Here is a 22,135-nt window from a genome sequence, read left to right as displayed (position 1 = left end):
TATTTTGTAAACCATTGTGATCTTGATATGGAACTGTATATTAAGGGCCTGATTTTAAAAAGCATTTACTCGAGTAAAACAGGGTTTTACTTGAGTAAATGCACTTTACTTGAGTAAGTGGGCTTTTGAAAATTGCTATAATATATGCCATTGAATTGTCCATAGGATTTACTTGTGTAAGTGCACTTTACTCCAGTAAATGGCTTTTGGAAATTGCTACAATAGTAGTTACATTTACATGCGTAACTCCTTTTGAAAATTACCCCCAAAGTGTCTAAATAAATTAATATTGCTATCAAAATATAAGAAAAAAAAAACCCAGTTGAAATAAATCTATTCCAAACTCATGCAGCATATGTGGTCCTTACCTGACTGGCTGTCTCTTCCAGTTGATGCTAAGAAATCTCCCTCAATGTGGTCATCCTCCGGTAGGGGCCTAGAAATAGTACCACACACACCGTGCTCAGGCTTCTATAATGCATTTAAACTTGATCTGAAAACAACACATGTAGGCAATCCTGCTGAAACAGACTGCTCTTCACATTATTACACAGAATTATATACCTGTGCCTGGTGTATTCCTCCTGCTCCTGTAGACTTAATTTAAGCAGAACCAGCACAAACAAAGCTACAGTGCCATGAGTCTTCACTCATCTCTCCTCTTATTTTCTTGCCCCCATTCCCATCTAGCTCAAGCACTGCAGCTACAGTCCTCTGAGGGACAAAGACATTGGCTCCCTTCTGAACCCAATTTGGGTGTTCTTGAACCAGTTGCTGCTCATGTCCAATGGGTAGTACTTCCTTCTTCTGAAGGGTTTTGAATGCTGCTGCTACATTTCAAGCCCTTGCCAGTCTCAAAAGCTGGGTTTAGTAATCAAATGTGGATATCCAACCTGGCAGTGCAAAGCCCTATGATTTGGTTATCAGTCAGATCATGCTTCAGCTTTCTAAAGATTTAGATGTATTTTTAGTGTGTTTTTTGCTATGAAATGTACTTGTATACTCGGTTTGTCCATCTGCAACACTAATGTAACACAGAGGGCCCAGCAGACAGATAAACTCAAATACATAAGCACACCAGGAGAAGGAAGCAATAGGAGTCCAAGGTCCAACCAGCTGAAGAAAAGGAGGTGAAGCTGGGACAGAAGGCCTAGCAGTGTTCCTCAGGCCCTGATAGCTAAAGAAAAAGGAGGCAAAGCCACAGCAGCAGAGCTGAGAGGGTGTGAGAAGTGCAAGAGTGTGAGCCGAGAGGAGGGTACAGGAGAGAGAAAGAGCACAGCTGCACTGAATAGAACAGAAGCAGAGAATGTGCAGGCTGAACACCACATGGCAGCATAACAGTAAACAAGAAACTTTAAGCACAGTAAAACCATAAACACAGCATTAGCAAACAAACAGAAAGGCTGCTATAGAAGCAGGACACTGTGAAAGCAGTGAACAAACAGAACAAGAATTGTGGCAGGATAGCAGTTAAGTTGCGGTAGTTTCCCTGGCGGTATTTTACTCCTGGGGAAAATACCGCAGCTTAATAAATGAGAAATTACTACTTACCTAATAATTTCCTTTTCCTTAATCTAGACAGATGGATTCAGGACCAGTGGGTTATGCACCTCTACCAGCAGATGGAGATGGAGCAAATCGAGGTTACAGTATATATACTCCTTCAGTGACATCAGATTGCCAGTATTCTCCTCAAAAACCAACTGTGGATAGACTAGCAAAAACTTGATTAAAAACAGATAACTATTTCAGTATTCAACTGACAGGAAACACTAAACTCAGGCAAAGAACATAGAACACTAATCTAGGGATTGGATGAACACTTACCAGTAACCTGTGGAACACGTAACCAGACAGGACAACCATAATCATTCGTCAGCCAAGGGCAGGAAGCTGAATCCATCTGTCTAGATTAAGGAAAAGGAAATTATTATTAGGTAAGTAGTAATTTCTCATTTCCTAGCATCTAGACAGATATATTCAGGACCAGTGGGATGTACCCAAGCTACTCCCGAATAGGGTTAGAGGCTGCCTGCAGCCCAGTCAAAACCGCACGTGCAAAGGTTGTGTCCTCCTACGTCTGCACATCCAGACGATAATACTTGGAAAGAGTGTGTAAGGAGGACCAAGTTGCAGCTCAGCCAATGTCGACGGGAGACAATCTAACCTCTGCCTATGACACTGCATGAGCCCTAGTGGAATGAAACATAACTTGAGTAGGCAATGGCTTTTCAGCAGCCACATATGTGGCCGTGACTACCTCCTTAATTCAGCGAGTTATTGTAGCCCACGAAGCCGGCTCGCCCTGTTTACCTACCATGAAGGACAAAACAGGTGATCTGTCTTTTTGTAATGTTCAGAAACCTCCAGATACCTCATGACATGACTCAACATCCAAGGGATACAACAGGTGATGTTCCTCTGCATCTCTTTCCTTATTCAGAGATGGCAAGGAAATGGACTGATTCAAGTGAAAATTTGAGACCACTTTAAGCAAGAAAGGAGGAACAGTAAACAGTTGTATCACTCCTGGAGTCACCCGAAGGAACAACTCCCGGCAAGACAAGGCCTGCAGCTTGAAAAGTTGATGTGCAGAACATATTGCCACCAGAAACACCATTTTCAAAGGTCAGTAATCTCAATGAAAGGCTATGCAACCGTCGAAATGTAGGGCCCGCCAAGAAATCCAACATCAGATTAAGACTCCACAAGGGTACCGGTAACTGCAAGGAAGGACGAAGATGTTTCACTCCATAAGAGCATAAGAAATTGCCATGCTGGGTCAGACCAAGGGTCCATCAAGCCCAGCATCCTGTTTCCAACAGAGGCCAAAACCAGGCCACAAGAACCTGGCAATTATCCAAACACTAAGAAGATCCCATGCTACTGATGCAATTAATAGCAGTGGCTATTCCCTAAGTAAAATTGATTAATAGGCATTAATGGACTTCTCCTCCAAGAACTTATCCAAACCTTTTTTTAACCCAGCTACACTAACTGCACTAACCACATCCTCTGGCAACAAATTCCAGAGCTTTATTGTGCATTGAGTGAAAAAGAATTTTCTCCGATTAGTCTTAAATCTGTTACTTGCTAACTTCATGGAATGCCCCCTAGTCCTTCTATTATTTGAAAGTGTAAAAAACAGAGTCACATCTACTTGTTCAAGACCTCTCATGATCTTAAAGACCTCTATCATATCCCCCCCCTCAACTGTCTCTTCTCCAAGCTGAACAGCCCTAACCTCTTCAGCCTTTCCTCATAGGGGAGCTGTTCCATCCCCTTTATCATTTTGGTTGCCCTTCTCTGTACCTTCTCCATCGCAACCTTATCTTTTTTGAGATGCGGCGATCAGAATTGTACACAGTATTCAAGGTGCGGTCTCACCATGGAGCAATAGAGGCATGATGACATTTTCCGTTCTATTAACCATTCCCTTCCTAATAATTCTTAACATTAAGAACATAAGAACATAAGAACATAAGAAATTGCCATGCTGGGTCAGACCAAGGGTCCATCAAGCCCAGCATCCTGTTTCCAACAGAGGCCAAACCAGGCCACAAGAACCTGGCAATTACCCAAACACCTAGAAGATCCCATGCTACTGATGCAATTAATAGCAGTGACTATTCCCTAAGTAAACTTGATTAATAGCAGTTAATGGACTTCTCTTCCAAGAACTTATCCAAACCTTTTTTGAACCCAGCTACACTAACTGCACTAACCACATCCTCTGGCAACAAATTCCAGAGATTTATTGTGCGTTGAGTGAAAAAGAATTTTCTCCGATTAGTCTTAAATGTGCTACTTGCTAACTTCATGGAATGCCCCCTAGTCCTTCTATTATTCGAAAGTGTAAATAACCGAGTCACATCTACTCGTTCAAGACCTCTCATGATCTTAAAGACCTCTATGATATCCCCCCTCAGCCGTCTCTTCTCCAAGCTGAACAGCTTTTTTGACTGCTGCAGCACACTGAGCCGACGATTTTAAAGTATTATCCACTATGATGCCTAGATCTTTTTCCTGGGTGGTAGCTCCTAATATGGAACCTAACATCGTGTAACTACAGCAAGGGTTATTTTTCCCTATATGCAGCACCTTGCACTTGTCCACATTAAATTTCATCTTCCATTTGGATGCCCAACCTTCCAGTCTTGCAAGGTCCTCCTGTAATGTATCACAGTCTGCTTGTGATTTAACTACTCTGAATAATTTTGTTTCATCCGCAAATTTGATTACCTCACTCGTCTTATTCCTTTCCAGATCATTTATATATATATTGAAAAGCACTGGTCCAAGTATAGATCCCTGAGGCACTCCACTGTTACCCTTTTCCACTGAGAAAATTGACCATTTAATCCTACTCTGTTTCCTGTCTTTTAACCAGTTTGTAATCCACGAAAGGACATCGCCTCCTATCCCATGACTTTTTAGTTTTCGTAGAAGCCTCTCATGAGGGACTTTGTCAAACACCTTCTGAAAATCCAAATACACTACATCTACCAGTTCACCTCAAGAAACGGGCCACATCAGGATGAGATAAGGATTCACCATTCACCTGGCCCCTGAAACAGGCAAGAGCCACTACTTGTACCTTCAAGGAATTAAGGGCCAACCCTTTATTCAACCCATCCTGCAAAAATTCCAAAATAAGCAGGATACTAACTGAATGAGGAAGCACTCTTCGATCGTCACACCAAGCCTCAAACACTCACCAAACCCATACATAGGCTAAGGAAGTGGAGAACTTTCGTGCTCATAGCAAGATGGCAATTACTGAAGTAGAATATCCACACTTCAAAAAGCAAGCCTTCTCAAGGGCCATATTATAAGACAAAACAGAGCTGGATCTTCATGAAGGACAGATCCCTGCTGCAACAGATTCCTGTGCACCAGAAGATGGAGGGAGGAGTCTACCAGAGGTCTTCATAGATCTGCGGTCTCTTGGGCGAATCCGGTGACACCAAGAGCACTATCCCAGTGTGGCCTTTGATCCTCCAAACTATTCTGCCCAACTTCGGCCACGGGGGAAAGGCATACAGTTTGTCCTCCGGCCAGATCTGCATGAGTGCATCGATACTCAAGGACTTTAGATCTCTCCCTCGACTGAAGAACTGAGGAACCTGCGCATTGCAGGAAGTCACCAGCAGGTCTAGAAACGGAAGGCCCTAGTGATACACTATCAGCTGAAATGCCTTGTCTGACAATACCCATTCTCCAGGTCCAGACTCTCCCTGCTGAGAAAGTCTGCGCTTACGTTGCCTTTTCCTGCAATGTGCAAGGCCGAGAACTTCTGAAGATGCACTTCCGCCCACTCCATAACTTGGTCTATCTCCTGCGACACTTGCTGGCTCTTGGTTCCTCCCTGCCAATTGATGTAAGACACCATCGTTGCATTGTCCGACATTACTTTGACTGCTTGACTCTGCAGCCTGCCACTGAATTGCAAACATGACAACCGGACTGCCAGGCTTCCAGCTGATTGATGTTCAAGAGAGACTCTTCTGTATTCTAGCGCCCTTGCGCTGTTCGTTCCTGACAATGAACTCCCCAACCCAGGAGGCTTGCATCTGTCATGAGTATCAACCAGTCCGGTGATGTCAGGGAAACTCCCTCTCAGATGATATGCTTACAACCACCACTGGAGGTGAGAGCAGACTTCCATGAGCAGGTGTAGCCCAATCGAATAGTCCGGAGATTGCGGGCTCCAACGAGACAGCAGGAAGCACTGAAGAGGATGCATATGAACCCTTGCCCATGGCACCACAAACTTAGATTGTAAGCCCTGTGGGGACAGGGAAATACCTACAGTACCTGAATGTAATCCACTTTGAAGCGCTGAAAAAATTGCAACAAGCGGAATATAAATCTAAATAAATAAAAATCAAACAGAGTACCTATAGATAGGACAACACTGTCAGGCATAAGTGTTCACAGAGAGATCCACTTGTGTCATCAACTTCTGAATATGAGCTTCTGGCAGGAAAACTTTGCCCTGCCTGGTGTCAAACTAAACACCCAGATACTCCGACTGAAATGGCTGGACTGCTCTAGGCTCGATTCACCACCCAACTGAGCTCTTGCAACAGGAAGCTCACCTTGTGGGTCACCAGGCGGCTCTCTTCCATAGATCTGGCCCGAATCAGCCAATCATCCAAATACTAGGATCCCATCCTTAATCAACTCTGCCACCGCCACCACAACCTTGGAAAAAGTTCTGGGAGTGGTGGCCAGACCAAAAGGCAGCTCCCAAAACAGATAATGGCACCCCAACACCATGAAACTCAGAAAACGTTGGTGCTCCAATCTGATAGGAATATGGAGGCTCGCCGCGGTCAGATATTTCCCCGACTGCACAGCCATTATCACTGAATGCAATGACTGTTGACCTCTGAGATCCAGGATGGGATGAAAGGAGCCCTACTTCTTGGGCACAACTAAATAAATGGAATATCGACCCATATTTTCTTGAGACTGGGTACTGGAACCACAGCCCTCAGACTGAGGAGTGTTGACAGTGTATACTCCACTGCCTGCCTCTTCTGTGAGGAGTGGCAGGGAGACACCATGAAAATGTCCAGAGGAACACTGCAAAACTCCAGCGCATATCCTTCTCATATCACTCCAGGACCCACTGATCTGATGTGATCTCAACCCACCTCTGAAAGAGAGAGAGGCGCTCCCCTATCTCCTGTTCCCAGGGAAGGGTCGGCAAACCTTCATTGGGAAGCTCGGGAGGTTCCAGTTCCCGAGCCCGAACCTCGCTTGGGCTGTCTGGGATGAAAGGACTGAGACTTGCCGAAAGGCCGAGTCCTCTGAAAGGTCATCCCTCTGTAGGGAACCCCCTTTAGACAACCCCTCATACCAAAGGGACACTGCAACTGCTTCTTATTCTCCAGCAACCAAGGAACTGGGGATTCACTCCACTTACAGACCAGTTTTTACAACTCACTCCCAAACAAGAGCAAGCCTTCAAAAGGCAATTTCGTAAGATTAGTTTGGAGGTAGCAACAGTCGTCCAATTTCTCAGCCATAACTGCTGTCTGGCCGCTGTTACCAAAGCCACTCCTCTGGCCAAGGTGCAGACCAAATCGTAGCCTGCATCTGCTAAAAAGGCAGTGGTGGGTTCCATAACTGCCCTGGAATTCACTCCAGTCATCAACCTCCTGAGAGAGAATCAAACAAGAATGAGCCACCAGGGAACAGCAGCAAGCTATCTACACTGTCATTGCCACTGCTTCACATGCTTGCTTAAGAATGGCCTCAATCCTCCTATTATGCACATCCTTCAAGGCCGCTCCTCCCTCTTACGGGGATAGTCGTTCACTTAGAGATGGCACAGACAAACGCATCCACTTTCGTAAAACGCAGACGCTTTCTCACCACTGGATCCAGAGAGTAGAGGCCTTCCAAGGTCCGACCCCTTTTGAAATTTGCCTCCGGGGCATCCTATTCAAGATCAATGAATTCTTGAATGGCCTCCATAACAGGGGAAAAAAAACAAAGAGGCTTTACGCAAAGACACCAAAATTGGATTTTTCTTTGGCTCAGACATGGAATCTGCCCCAGGTACTCCCAGCATCAATGTCTGGGTAATCAGGGCTGGCAGTTCATCTCTATGAAAGAACTGCAACATAGTCCTATACGGTTCCAGTCCCGGAGGAATTTCCCCATCCTCCAGAGAGTCAAGATCTGCCTCATCATCAGTGCCATCCAGATTCCTGTTGGGAACACCTGCAGCTAATTGAGGTGTACTTTGGCACTTAAACGTAGTACTGGAAGCAGAAGAGGTCACCGCCTGAGGATCTGACCTGATAGGATTGAACAGGACTCAGGACTGAGCCTGAAGAAAGGACTGCAATCCTTGAAAAAAAAATTCTACCCAAGAAAAGGCAGAAAAATACATGCCAAAAATCAAGAGGCATTTGTGTGGCACCCACTGAGTTGCCGTCCTCTGCTGAGGAACCAGTCAAGGGAGTTCCAAGGTCAGGTGTCCCTACTGACATGTACTTAACTAGGCCATCATCAGGCTGGGAAGAACCAGGCTTAGTAAAATCAGCATCTTAAGCAGCACTGTCACGAGTTAGAGGGCACTCCAGGCTGAGATGCCCAAATATGACAGACAGCACAGAGGGCAAGGCACTTGCATTTCTTTTTAAAGCTTACCTGGGTTCAGCCTTTCCCGGGTGAGTACAGAGATGGTCTCCGGCTGCGGCAGGAGAGGGCATATACCTTCACCACCGTGCTCAGTTTCCTGCCTTTCAGCTGCTCAAGCGGTTAAGTCCACGGCAGCTGAAACCAGCTACCAGACCAAGGAACTAGTCTGAGGGACCATGGAAATCACCTCAAGAATTCTCAACTGTGAGATACCATTTGGTATCACCTCAGGAAAATAGGGTTAATTTGTTTCCTTAATTCTCCTTTTCTTTAAAATGAAGCAATCCCCACTGGGGAGATGCACATCCACTATCTGCTGGAGACTGAGAATATTGACAGGCTGATATCACTACAGGAGTATATATATATACACACACTGTCGTCACGTTGCTCCATCTCCATCTGCTGGTAGAGGTGCATAACCCACTGGTCCTGAATCCATCTGTCTAGATGCTAAGAAATAGACCTCTTAGCCTGTAAGCCTTCTGAAAAGAAGGAAATACTTACCGTACCTGAATGTTAACTCGCTTTGCACGACCAGTGAAAAGGTATGAGCTAAATAAAAGTAAATAAGCTTCTACTACTTCAAACGTCATCACAGACATAAAGGCAAGGTCTCTTAAAAATAACCCTCCATTCAAGTGGGTATCATTTGGACTATTATTCTTAAAATTAGGTGCAAAAATACTTTGTATGCTAGACATGGCAACATGTCTGTTTTGCATTTCGCAAAATGTTTTGGCACATTACCTCAACTATTAAAGCAGAATTATATCAATGACACTTTGGCCATCTCCAGTTCATAAAGCACTAGAGACATGTTTCTTTAAAATTTTCAAAAAATTGCTTCTCTTTTGAAGGAGTATTCTAACACAGATAATGAAAAAGTTAGTTATGCGGCAGAGGCATAGACGAAGGGAGACAGTGCAGTCTACCTGTTGGAGTATGAGGCTAGAATTAATTTTAGAAGACTATGACGGGTAAGTCACACTATCTCCTTAAGCCTCAATGTTGCATACTGTGACTAACTCAAAACATTATTTCCTCTCCTTTTAGGACGCTTACATGCAGTTGTGAATCAGGAAAGGCACTGCAAGGCCATTAACATCAAAAGCACTCATTCATGTGAGCACTAAAAATAACTAAGAAGCGTGATATGGTTTAGTGGAGGCTACTTTATCAAATGAAATTACTACAATATTATAATGAAGCACTTTAATGATACCAGAGGGCAAGGATCATTTTTAGTGAAAATGTTAGTTTCCTAATCTTTGTGCAGGTTCTCTTTAACATTTCCTTCCTTCCTCAGTTTCGGAACACATTTTGGGTCTAATCAGCAAGTTGGTCATCAGCAACCATCAGTTTGATAAGGGAGCAGAGGCCTGGCAGAAACTAAGCTCTACAATAAAAGAGGTAAAAGCAACTTTACTGAAAGCAGCTTTCATCTTCAGACTGCATATAGGAAAATTAGTTTCTTACCTGATAATTTTCGTTCCTGTAGTGCCAAGAATCAGTCCAGACTGCTGAGTTATGCCTCCCCTCCAGCAGATGGAGTCAGAGAAAAGCTGAAAAGCACCCCCTAGATATACTGGTGTGCTGCCTGCGATCCCTCAGTATAAAGAATATCAAAGCAGAAGCAATATATAATCATACACTTCCAGTGAATAATAAACAGTTTAGAACCCAACCAATGACTAGATCAAGTAGGACTACTGCCCTAAAAAAAAACCAAAAAAAAAAAAAACAATCCTATCTCCCAAATTCCAACAGGAGAAAGGAAACCCAGTAAAACTTGTATGTAACAATGAACCATCACGTATGCAGACGCTCTGTAATCTGAGTAACTGCAACATAAGGAAAACAGCAGCAGCAGGTACGAGCGGACTCTCCCGTAACCTACTTGGGCTGGCATCTGGACTGATCCTTGGTACTACAGGAATGAAAATTATCAGGTAAGAAACTAATTTTCCTTTCACTGTACATACCAGGATCAGTCCAGATTGCTGGGATGTACCCGAGCCGCCTTAAATGGGGTGGGATCCAGAGAGTCCCGCTCGAAGCACACTGCCCCCAAAAGACTGTCGACTGACCACGAACATCCAAGCGATAATGCCTAGAAAAAGTATGCAAGGATTTTCAAGTGGCCGCCCTGCAAATCTCCTGGGAAGACAGACACAAACTGGCTTTCAGCCCACGAAGCCGCCTGAGAACACAGAGAGTGAGCCTTAAGCCCATCTGGAACAGACCTTCCGCAGCCAATGTATGTGGAAGCAATCGCACTTTTCAACCAGCGGGCGAAGGTCGTCTTGGATGCCTGAAGACCCTTCTTGGGCCCATTCCATAACACAAATAAATGATCCGACCCTCGAAACTCATTAGTCACCTCCAAATACCGCAGGAGTACCCGGACATCCAAAAGCTTCAAATCCCGACCTTGAGAAGACTGGATCTCCTCCTCCGAAAAGAAAGGTAATTCCACAGTCTGATTAACATGGAAGGCCGATACCACCTTAGGTAAGAAGGAAGGTACTGTGCGTAAAGAAACCCCTGACTCAGAAATACGCAAGAACGGTTCCCTGCACGAAAGAGCCTGAAGTTCCGAAATGAGACGCGCGGATGAAATGGCCACTAGGAATACTGTCTTGAGAGTTAAATCCTTCAAGGTGGCTCTCTTAAGAGGCTCAAAAGGAGAAGCACAGAGACCACGGAGAACCAAATTCAAGCTCCAGGATGGGCATGGAGCCCTCACGGGGGGACGCAAATTCCTAACCCCGCGTAAAAAACATGCGACATCAGGGTGACGTGCAAGCGAAGAACCATCAACCTTGCCTCTCAGACAGCCCAGGGCTGCTACCTGAACCCGAAGAGAACTATACGCCAAGCCCTTCTTCAAACCTTCCTGCAAAAACATGAGAATATGCCTCAAGGAAGCCTTACACGGGGACAGTTGTAAACCACTGCACCAGGATTCAAATACCTTCCAAACCCTAGCATAGGTCAGCGAAGTCGAAGATCTGCGAGCCCGAAGAAGAGTAGAAATCACCGCTTCAGGATACCCTTTCTTTCTCAGTTGTCTTCGCTCATAAGCCAAGCCACTAGACAAAAGCGATCCGCCAGATCGAAAAATACCGCACCCTGACGTAGGAGATTCGGAATGTGACAGAGGCGCAGGGGCCCGTCCACCGCTAGGTTGACCAGATCCGCGAGCCACGGTCTTCTTGGCTACTCCGGGGCCACTAGAATTACCAGACCCTGGTGGGATTCTATGCGCCTTAAAACTTTTCCCAGAGGCCACGGGGGAAATACATAAAGGAGGATGTGCGGAGGCCATGGAAGAACGAGCGCATCCACCCCCTCCGAACCATGCTCTCGCCTTCGGCTGAAGAAACGAGCCACCCTGGCGTTTAACTACGTCGCCATCAAGTCCAAGCATGGAATCCCCCAACGTCGAGTTATGAGGAGCATCGCCTCTGCCGACAGTTCCCACTCTCCGGGGTCCAGATGTTGTCGACTGAGAAAATCTGCCTGGACGTTGTCCACGCCTGCGATATGGGACGCCACGATGCCGTTCAGATGGCGTTCCGCCCATGCCATCAACAAGGCCGCCACCGGGCGACTTCTTGTGCCGCCCTGTCTGTTTATGTATGCCACGGTGGTCGCATTGTCTGATAGAACTCGCACCGTCGGGCGGTGCACTAACGGGAGGAGTTGACGCAAGGCCAGACGAACCGCTCTGGTCTCCAAGCGATTGATGGACCAAGCGGCCTGCCGAGGGGACCAACGTCCCTGTATTCCCGGGATTGACATACCGCTCCCCACCCTGATAGGCTGGCATCCGTTGTCACCACAATCCAATGTGGGGGTTCTAAGTCCACCCCCTGAAGAAGATGGTCCAGAATCAGCCACCATGTGAGACTGGCCCAGGCCGGTTCCAACAAGGGTATTAGCATGTCGTAGAGTCCTCGGACCTGGGATCCCAGCGGGAAAGTAGCACCCTCTGCAGAGGCCGCATGTGAGCAAAAGGAACCATTTCCAGGGTGGAAGCCATATGCCCAATTACTTGCAAATAATCCCAGGACGTAGGCAACGGTAGCGCCAACAGGTTCCGTACCTAATCCATTAGATTGACCATCCATTGGTGGGGAAGAAATACCTTGCCCAGCGAAGTATCGAACCGGGTTCCCAGGAATTCCAATTGCTGGGTTGGGTCTAGATGGCTCTTGGTAAAGTTGATTACCCAACCTAGCTTCAGTAGTTGATCCACCACTGACCGAAATGCTCGCTTGTACAGAGCTTCTGACTTGGCCCGAATGAGCCAATCGTCCAGATAAGGATGTACCAATATCCCTTAACGACGAAGAGAAGCCGCTACCACCACCAGAACCTTGGTGAAAATTCTGGGGGCTGTTGCCAACCCGAACGGTAGTGCGCAAAACTGATAATGGTCCCCCAGCACCATGAACCTGAGGAACCGCCTATGATGCTCCTGAATTCCAATATGGAGATACGCCTCGGTTAGGTCCAAAGAAGCCAAAAATTCTTCCTTGTGGACGGCCACAATAACAGACCTTAGCATCTCCATGCAAAAACGCGGAACGTGTAAAGCCCTGTTGACCTGCTTCAAATCCAAAATTGGCCTGAACGTCCCTTCCTTCTTCGGGACCACAAAGTAAATTGAGTACCGGTCGGTTTGGCGCTCAGCAGGTGGAACCGGGATCACTGCCCCCAGCGCCTGAAGATGATCCAACGTCTGCACAATCACTTGTTGGTTTGCTGGAGGCCCGCAGGGCGATACAAGAAACAGATCTCGGAGCGGCCGAGCAAAATCCAAAACGTAACCGTGACTTACAACATCTAGGACCCACTGGTCTGAGGTTATCTTGACCCATTATCCCAAAATAGGGATAGCCGAGCCCCAATGCGCGGAACAGAGGAATGGGTCTGCGCATCTTCATTGCGCTGTCTTATTGGGGGTAAAGGATTGTGATGTTCCCGATTGTTGAGGCAGTCTGCCACGAAAGGAATGCAGCCAAGACAGGGACAGAGACGTCTGTTGCCTCAGAAGGAGCTCCCTCTCCCCATCTGGAAATGACGTTGGCCCCGAAACCGACCCCTTGAATTCCCAAAGGGGCGAGACTGCCTGGGCTTGTCCTCCGGTAACTTATAAACCTTGTTATCCCCTAAGTCCTTAATGAGCTGCTCAAGCTCGTCGCCAAACAACAATTTCCCCCTGAAGGGAATGGAACCCAAGCGCGACTTAGAGGAAGCATTCGCCGCCCAGCGACAAAGCCAGAGCAACCTCCTGGCGGATACAGCTGAGGACATAGTGCGAGCCGAAGTCCGCAGAAGATAAGGCATCCGCAGTATAGGCGACCGCAGCCTCCATACGGTTGGCCTGTTCCGCTTCCCCCGGCGGAAGCTCCTGGGCCGTAAGCAATTGTTGGACCCAACGAAGCGTGGCCCTCTGCATGAGGCTGCTAAAAAACAGCCGCCTGGACGCCCAGTGCTGAAACTTCAAAAATGCGCTTTAATACGATCTCCAATTTCCAATCCTGGAGATCCTTAAGTGCTGCGCCCCCCATCACGGGGATAGTGGTGTGTTTTATCACCGCCATGACCGCTGAATCCACTTTGGGAATCTTGAGGAGGTCTAAAGATTCAGCCGGCAGAGGGTACAATTTATCCATAGCCCTGCTGACCCACAAAGAAGCTTCCGGAAGCTCCCATTCCTTAGAAACAATTTTGGGTGAAATGGAAAGGTTTGTGGGGGATCCCTGAGCCCCGCCAAGGCTTCATCCCCTGGGGAAAAATCCGCTTCCTGGGGAGATGCCGGGATTCCCAATTCCTGCAAAACATGCGTGATGAGGTGATCCAGCTCGTCCTTGCTAAATAAATGCAGGACCTGGGTATCATCTCCCTCCATGGACACCTGTCTGTCCAGGTCCCCTCCCCCGACAGCAACCAAGGGGTCCGGTGAAGGATCCAAGGGCTCCGGAGGCTCCAATTCTCGTTGTGGCCGGGGACAGCGAGCCCCCGCCTTGCCCTGATCCGGATTCGCCCTTGGAAGGTGGTGGGGGCCTGAGTCCTCCCAGCCCGCTTCTGCCTCCAAAAAGGCTTTGTGCATCAAGAGCACAAATTGTGAGGAGAACTGAGCTGGCCGTTTAAAAGCATCCCCCGCGGGATGAAAGGGAGGGGGGGGGGGGGGAGGTGACCCGAAACCTTGATCCCACTGTGGGCTTAATGCCGGTGGAGAATGAGGAGGGAATTCTCCCTCCTCCGATGCTGACTCGTCCGAGTGCAGCGTGGACAAAATTGCCGCCGCCCCTTCACTGGCAGGGGGTGGGGCCGATCGCCGAGGGACCGAGGCTCTCCGCGATCGCGAAGCAGAAGGCAAACTTCTGACAGCACTCGACCCCTGAGAGGGTCCCTCGCCCCCGGGAAGACATCGGGAGCAGAGTCCATCTTGGGAGAGTCGCGCCCCCGCCCCCCCGCAGGCCGTGCAAGACGAGGAGTGCGGCATGAGGGCACGAACAGGACAGCCAGGGAAAAGCGCGCTAAAGTAGTAAGTAAAACAAGCAGGGCTTGAAGACACTACGGGCGACAAAGCCACCCCCCTCTGGAGTCCTGGGACCGAATGTGGCAGGCTGGGGCTGCAGATTAGTGTGCTCTGCCTGTCCCCAACAGGTCTTACCCGGCACCTATTTGAAAAAGTCGTCTGTCGTCTCCTTTCCCCCCCCCCCCCCCCCCCAAATTCAAGGGTTCAACAATTCAAATAGCAAGCCCCCTTCAGAGGAAAACCTCTGGTACACGTAATCTGGTGGGGGAGAGTGACCGGCCCACCGGTAAATACTCCCCCCGGTCCCCTATGAATAAGCTATCTCCGGGTATGTGGCCATAGGGCAATGCCCTGCCAAGCCTGCTCTTAACAAGACACCCTTGCTGTCAGAAGAAAATTCAAAAACTACATTTCTTTTTTTTTTTCCCAAAAACTGCTTAAATACACTAATTGATCTAGTCAGGGTTTCTCCAACCTGTACACCAAAAGTAGAAATTTGGAGAGATCAGGACCGCAGGTTATGCCTCTCAATCTGCTGGAATCAGAGAAAATACTGAGGGATCGCAGGCAGCACACCAGTATATCTAGGGGGTGCTTTTCAGCTTCTCTCTGACTTCATCTGCTGGAGGGAAGGCATAACCCAGCAGTCTGGACTGATCCTGGTACGTACAGGGAATGCACAGTTTCTCAAACTTTTTAGGCTGTGACTCCCTTTTGTATCTTATAACACGTTTAGCCTCCTTCCTTCATTTCCCTCATCCCCGTCCAAAAAAAAAGATAAATTAGCCATTCAAAATCACTTCTAGTACAATTTACTGCAATTAAAATATATTTTGCCCTCCTTCCAGCCAATCAAGCCCATGACTCCCAGTTTGAAAAGCACTAGTGTAATGCCCAACTTGGTTAATAAGCTTTTACTTTAACAGCATCAATACATTTCAGGGATCAAACAATCCAGCATTGCAGACTTCTGCCAGCAAAAGAAAAATAATTTAATCTAAAATATTAAGTAAAATGGGCAGTGCCTGTACATTCCTTATTCTAGCTGTTCCAGGGGAAATAAAAAAGCCACCACTACCACAGAAATCAGACCTAGCATGGGCTTCTTCCCTTTCTCCCCTCTAAAAGAAAGACTTAGTATGCTTGGTCATGAAAAGCTTTCTGCCGAGCTGGATTTCAGGGTCCTTTTGACTGCAGGAACCAAAAACAATGTGTCTTGGAACAAACGGAGAGTATGCCTCAGATATATATTTAAAGCAGCTGTAGTCACATTCTTCAAAATGTCCACGTGCCTAATTTGTAGCCAACGTTTCTCTTTGGGTATTATGCGTAAAGTTTCTTCAATTTCTTGTCTTTTCAAACCTTTTTAAAAAGTCAAGACTTTTTTTTTTTTTTTTTTTGAGGTTCTTCTCTCTAATTTTTTTTAAAAATGTCATTCCCAGAGTCCATTCTTCAGTTGTGCAAAATCCAGAGTCAACATATTTAAAGTCGCCAGCCAATACCTGGATAGGGCTGCAATAAAGTCAGCACACCACCTCGGTATGCAGCAACTAAAAGGACCTTTTGAAATTTTAAACATCTTTCTCTTCAACAAGAACTAAAAAAAGAAGAATACTAGTCGCATCTGCAATTTGCACACATCCGAAAAAAGCCACCACCAGAGCCCAAGTCCCCCCCCAACATCCCCTAAAAATTTTGCGTGAAAAGGTTATTAAATAAAAGAGGGCGCACCTACAGACACAGCAATCTCATAGGCTAAAAATGAAAATAAAAATAAGGCTGGAAAGCAAGAATCATTTTGCCAACCAACAAAATCATTTTAAAATGTATTTTTTGTTGCTAATACTGCTGTGACAAAATGCATACAAAAATGTTATAATGCTTGACTGCTTTAAAGAATGGATAAGACTGCAAGCAGAAAGCCTTGAGACTTCCCAGAAGGTTTTAGAATATAAGATTAATAACCTGTTATTTCAGGAGTGGAGATGTTTCTTAATACTTCATTCTGCTTACCTGGGAAAGTCTTCGTCCTGCCATTCTTCCTTGAGCTCTACACCTTCCATTCTCAACCTGGCCTCCGTGGTAGCCACAGATTCCTGGCGATCCAGAGACCCAGAAAACATTTCTCGACTGCAAACAGGAGAAGACAGACAAACAAGTCAGAAATTTGCTAGGATTGTTTTCTGAATGAGGCTTTCTAGTCATATATTTTCTTTTATCCCTTAGTTTTTCACCACTTCAAAACCTCTTCCCCCGACAGCATGTCCAGGAGAAACAGAGTCCCTCACCTTCTGAGGGATTCAAGAAAAGCCTCTTTGTAGACTTTTAGTGTCACTCCTTTACTGCAGCAGCAGCTGCCACCACCTTCTCTCTCCCCTCACAGTTCAAGTGCATCAGCTCCACAGTAGACATGTGCAGAAGAGTGAGCCATAGTGATAGCCCCTGGTTGCATTTATTCTTATACCTGATTTTTTATTTATTTATTTATTTATTTATTTTTAAATAAAAATTCATACCTTTCACTACCGAGAAGCAGAATTTTAATAGCTAATAGTACATTTCAAGCACAACAATCTTGCAATAATATGTTATTTATACACTTGGCAGGGGTAGGCAACTCTGGTCCCGGAGTACCACAAACAGGTCTGAGTTTTAGAATATCAACAATGAATATGCATGAGATATTTGCATTGAATGGAGGTGGTGCATGCAAATATTCTTCACACATAATCACTGTGGATATCCTGAAAACCAGACCTGTTTGTAGCATTCCACGACCAGAGCTGCCTACCCCGTTCTACAATACAAGTAAGTGAACCAAAAAAGGTGAATAATATAAATCTTAGCCCTAATTCACCTTCAATCAACTACAGAAACTTAAATCCACAAGTGTCATCTCTCACTTATCTTTTAAACGAAAGTTTACCTTCAACAGAATGCCCACCACACACTGTTCTAATGTTTCCTAATTTAGAACAAACATCCACTGAGCTTATCTAAGTGAGCCCCTGTGCTACAGCATACATACTAGTCACAAATTCAGCTACCAAATGTATCTCACTAAACAGACAAGCATCAGTAATAGTTAAAAAAAAAAACAAAACCCATAAATATTTTAGCATTAAAAACATAATAGACATAATGAAAAACACTTGCAGCTAAACAGAGACAGCTGCTGATCTAGAATGGATGAAATGTTAAAGAGAAATTCCAGATATGTCAAGTTTGTTGTCAATATAAATAATTCATTAGAAGATTACTGCATCAGTGTGAGAATTTGAGCCTACATCAATTTTAAATTTTTTATAGAAGAAAAATATAACTTCCTGATTACCATGCAACAAGAACTGAAAGAAAATCCCTAAAAAAAACTTTTATACTATAGCAAATCCAAATTAAATTAAAACACCACAAAACTTGTTATCGTAAGAAACAAAATAGATGATGGCACCTGAAGATCAAAATGATCCATGCAGTCTGCCCAGTAGCAATCTAAAATTCCTATATGGAACCTGACATCAACTCCCGCTTCCTCAATGTCCCTCATATCCACTGTTCCCCAAGCCGAGTGTGTATGAATACAGAGAGGTCAAACCCTATGCACACAGCAAAAAACAGCATGCACAAGAAATCTCATTATTTGTACTATACTGGCTCACAGTGCACAAATTTGAACTTGGCTTATAAAAGGTTGCACAAAAAGAAAAATTTTTGTGCATGCAGTCTTTCAAAACATTCAAGGGAACCCTGGCTCATATCCTTCACCCAACTTCTCAAAGATGTACCACTGCCTTTTAAGGTCGTAACTGCCAGTATGTGCAGGTCATCACAATGCTGTTTTGTATATCTGATGAATTATACCACTGCCGTTTATGGTTGTTGACTGCTGCTCTGTGTGCAAGGTACCCCGTGCATCATTTCCATTCTCTTGTGACTAGGATTGTCTGTGTTTCTCCCATGCTGTTTTAAAATTGTTACCATTTTTGTCTCCATCACCTCCTTCTGGTGCATCCACCACTTTCACTGAAAAACTATTTTCCAACATTATTCAGGTATTTTATTTTTGCAATTTATAAAGCATACCCTTATTCAGGCCCTAGGTAGCATACAATTAAAACATTACGATTAATAACTTAATATATAACAACTTAAAAAGTTTCATTATAATTTTATCTCTGCTGAAGACAGAATATAGAGCAAAACCTCTTACAATGAGCAAAGAGACCTGGTTGGAATGTAAAAACGAATCCCAAAATAATGTGTGGCACTACAATATAAACTGTTTAAATAAGTGTTCTTTCCTGTTGGCCTTCGAACAAATAAAGCAATTAATATATGTATTGAACAGTTTATATTGTAGTGCCACATATTATTTTGGGATTCAGGTACAAAAACTTAGACTGTAAGCCCTCTGGGGATAGAGAAATACCTACAGTACCTGAATGTAAACCGGTGTGATCTCAATTGAGATGAATGTTGGTATATAAAAATAATAAATAAAATAAATAAATAAATGTGTATGTGTGCCCTATTTATTCTGCATTTCCAGTGTGGAAGGTTAAGAACTCAATCACCACCTCAAATATTGGGAACAAGCCTTAAAAGAGGAGGACGTAAATACTAAATACCTTGAAAAGTGAAATTGTATCTTTCCCAATAAGGTAAGGCAATTGAATCCTGCTAAACCTGTCTTTACTTATGAGATTTCCCTCCTCCACAGCTGCCCAAGAGAGGACACACCACCTATTTCGCCCATGAGATATTACATCCAGCTATAAAGGGAGGTGTTGTCCTAGGCAGTTGCCAGTAGCCTGTCAAAGCCAAAAAGGTACAATTGATTCACTTGAGGATAATCCAAAAGAACATTAGGGTTCTGGTGAGGTATTCCCTGATTCACAGTCTTCAGACACTCAATTATCAATAAAACTTCTGTGTTTTATGAGTATTCTCTCTCTCCCCCCCCCCCCCCCCCCCCATCATCATCTCCACCCAATTATCTTCCCTCTTCTTTCATTATTTGAAAGGAAGGGATGGAGTCTAGAATTCTATCCCCCTTGCAGCACAGGTGTGGAACAAAAAAAGAAACACAGAGAGATAACTTACTATTTCTGCCTTGTGCTAGGATCTGTCAGTCCCATATTCCTGACTGCTGGTCTGGACTGCTCTAGCAGGATTCAAGGAAAGGAAAGCATGAAGATAAAATTTCACCTCTCTTATCCTCCTGCTAGATCAGTCAATATTTATGGGAAGTACCAAAGCTGCTACTCCCTCAGGCAGAAAGGCAGAATCTTTCTTGGCCAGGATATACGGTCTACAAAGTTTGGTAAACAAATGCAAGGATGACCAGGTGGCTGCCCTATAGATCTCTTCTATGGCCCATCTTTGATATCTCTGCCCATAATGCTATCTGTGCTCTGATGGAATGTGCCTGGAGGCCAAGCAGTACTGATTTTCCTCTAAGGACATATGCTAAGGCAATTGTTTCCTTAACCCATCTGGCTATTGTGGATTTAGAGGCTGCTTCTCCCTTGCACGGACCCCTCATACAATATGAACATTCTATTTGTTTTTAAGAAGAGGTTGTGACTTCTAGATACCTCAATAACATGCTTAACATCCAGAAGACACAGCTCTGGGTGGTTCTTCTGCTACTTGCCTCTAAAGGCTGGAAATTATACAACCTGATTTAGGTGGCATGGGGACATTACTTTAAGCAAAAAGGAAGGGACCAGCCTGAATGTGACCAACTCTGAAGTGAAGGGTCCCTGCAAGGACAAGGCTTAGAAATTCATCTAACTGAATAAATGGCTACAAGAAGGGCTGTCTGTAAGGACAGGTCCTTCAAAGATGCCTGTCTTATGGGCTCAAAAGGGGGCCATGTCATGGTTCTTAACAATAAGACTGAGGTCCCATTCAGGGACCACTAGTCAAAAAGGAGACCCAATGTGTATTGCCCCTCTAAGAAACCAGACAATACCCAATGTATTGCTACCTGTAAGCCCTCGATTGGGCCTCTATCTGCACTTTCAGGGAGCTAAGGGCTAGCCCTTTATCCAGTCTTTGCTGGATGAAATCTAAAATGTATGCAATGTCTGCTTTCCATGGGGACACCTCGCAAGAGCAACCAAAATTCTCAAATAAGCGCCAAATACAAATCTAGGCCCTTCAATATGGTTGAAATGACCATGTGAGATTACCCCTTTCCCATGTAGTCATGCCCTCTCAAGGTCAGGCAGGGGGACAAAAATGGAGCTGGACTTTCCATTAAGATGGACATAGTGAGGTACTTGCTAGTAACTTTGTTTTAAAAGTTTTTATACTGCCTAGCCAATAGGTACAAGGCAGTTTACAGTAAAACATACAAATCAGTCACAATAAAAATGATAAAAAGTAAAATATCAAGATAAATAAAAAGGTCGTAAAAACAGAAAAACATGAAGTCCTCATACTGTGGCATCCTTGACCAATCCAGCACTAGCAGGGTTTTCACAGACGTGTAATTCTCTATCCTCTTTAATGTTCTCCCTATCAGTGGCCAGGGTGGAAAAACAAAGCCTTGGCCTAAAGAAGGCCTCTCCTGTATCAGTGCATCTATCCTGCTGGATCCTGGCTCTCTCCGCCAACTGAAGAATTTGTCTGTGTGTTCGCCTAGGATGCCATTAAATACACTGTTGGCTGTCCCCACTGGCTTGATATGAGAAACGCTTCTTGGCTCAGCTCCCATTCCCCAGGGGTCCAGCCTGTTTAATTTGAGGAAATCTGCATGACGCTGTCTACTGCCACAATATTCCTGCTGTTAAGTGAGAAAGAAAGACTTTGCTCCACTCATTTGCAGATTATGGCAGCCTCAACTACTAGTTTCTGACTGTGAGTACCTCACCATTTGTTCATATATGCTACCACTGTAGCACTGTCTGATAGAATTCTGACTGTTCTTCCTTTTATTAAAAGGTAGGAAGAAAACTAGCACGTGCCTGATGGCTCTTAACTCTAACCTGTTTAATAACCATGTTCCTTCCCTCTTTCCCCATTACCCCCAAGCCATCTGAACCTGACTGGGGGGTTCCCCAGCAGTAGCTGCTGGCATTCGAGGTTATGGCGGTCCATGAGGGAGGATCCAGATCTACTCTCTTTGACAAAGTAACAGAAGCTGCTCACCATGCCAGACTGACTTTCACTGCCTGCTGTAAGGGAAGATGAATCTTGTAGTTCCTTGAGACCTGTGACCACCGGGATAGGAGAAATGGGTGCATGGCACCACATGGCAGCAGGACTAACTTGTTGGTCATTAGCCCTAAAATATGCAGGTAATCCCAAACTTTGGGAGCAGTCTGCATTCAGAAGTTTTGCACCTGGGAGATCAATTTTCTGATCTTCTTTGGTATAAAAGTATGCTAAGCCGTTTCTTGTATTAAGAGT

General features: G+C 45.1%; 1 protein-coding gene across 8 annotated transcripts in view; it reads right to left on the bottom strand.

Moving 5' to 3' along the window:
• The window catches only part of BNIP2 (BCL2 interacting protein 2), a 107,158-nt gene that overhangs the window by 72,400 nt on the left and 12,623 nt on the right, over positions 1-22,135 (bottom strand). For 7 of the 8 annotated variants that reach the window (XM_029574395.1, XM_029574396.1, XM_029574397.1 and 4 more), the window contains exons 3-4: positions 16,730-16,846; positions 369-436 (exon numbers count right to left, since the gene is read on the bottom strand). In XM_029574395.1, coding sequence (XP_029430255.1) covers positions 369-436; positions 16,730-16,846 — 185 coding nt within the window. Of the gene's footprint in view, positions 1-368; positions 494-16,729; positions 16,847-22,135 lie in introns of those variants that run through there. The other variant, XM_029574402.1, reaches the window with a different exon arrangement.

This window comes from Rhinatrema bivittatum, chromosome 13 (assembly GCF_901001135.1).
Source record: "Rhinatrema bivittatum chromosome 13, aRhiBiv1.1, whole genome shotgun sequence".
Classification (NCBI taxonomy): Eukaryota; Metazoa; Chordata; class Amphibia; order Gymnophiona; family Rhinatrematidae; genus Rhinatrema; species Rhinatrema bivittatum.
The sequence above is the reverse complement of the archived record's forward strand: the minus strand, read 5'-3'. Positions and strand labels throughout refer to the sequence as shown.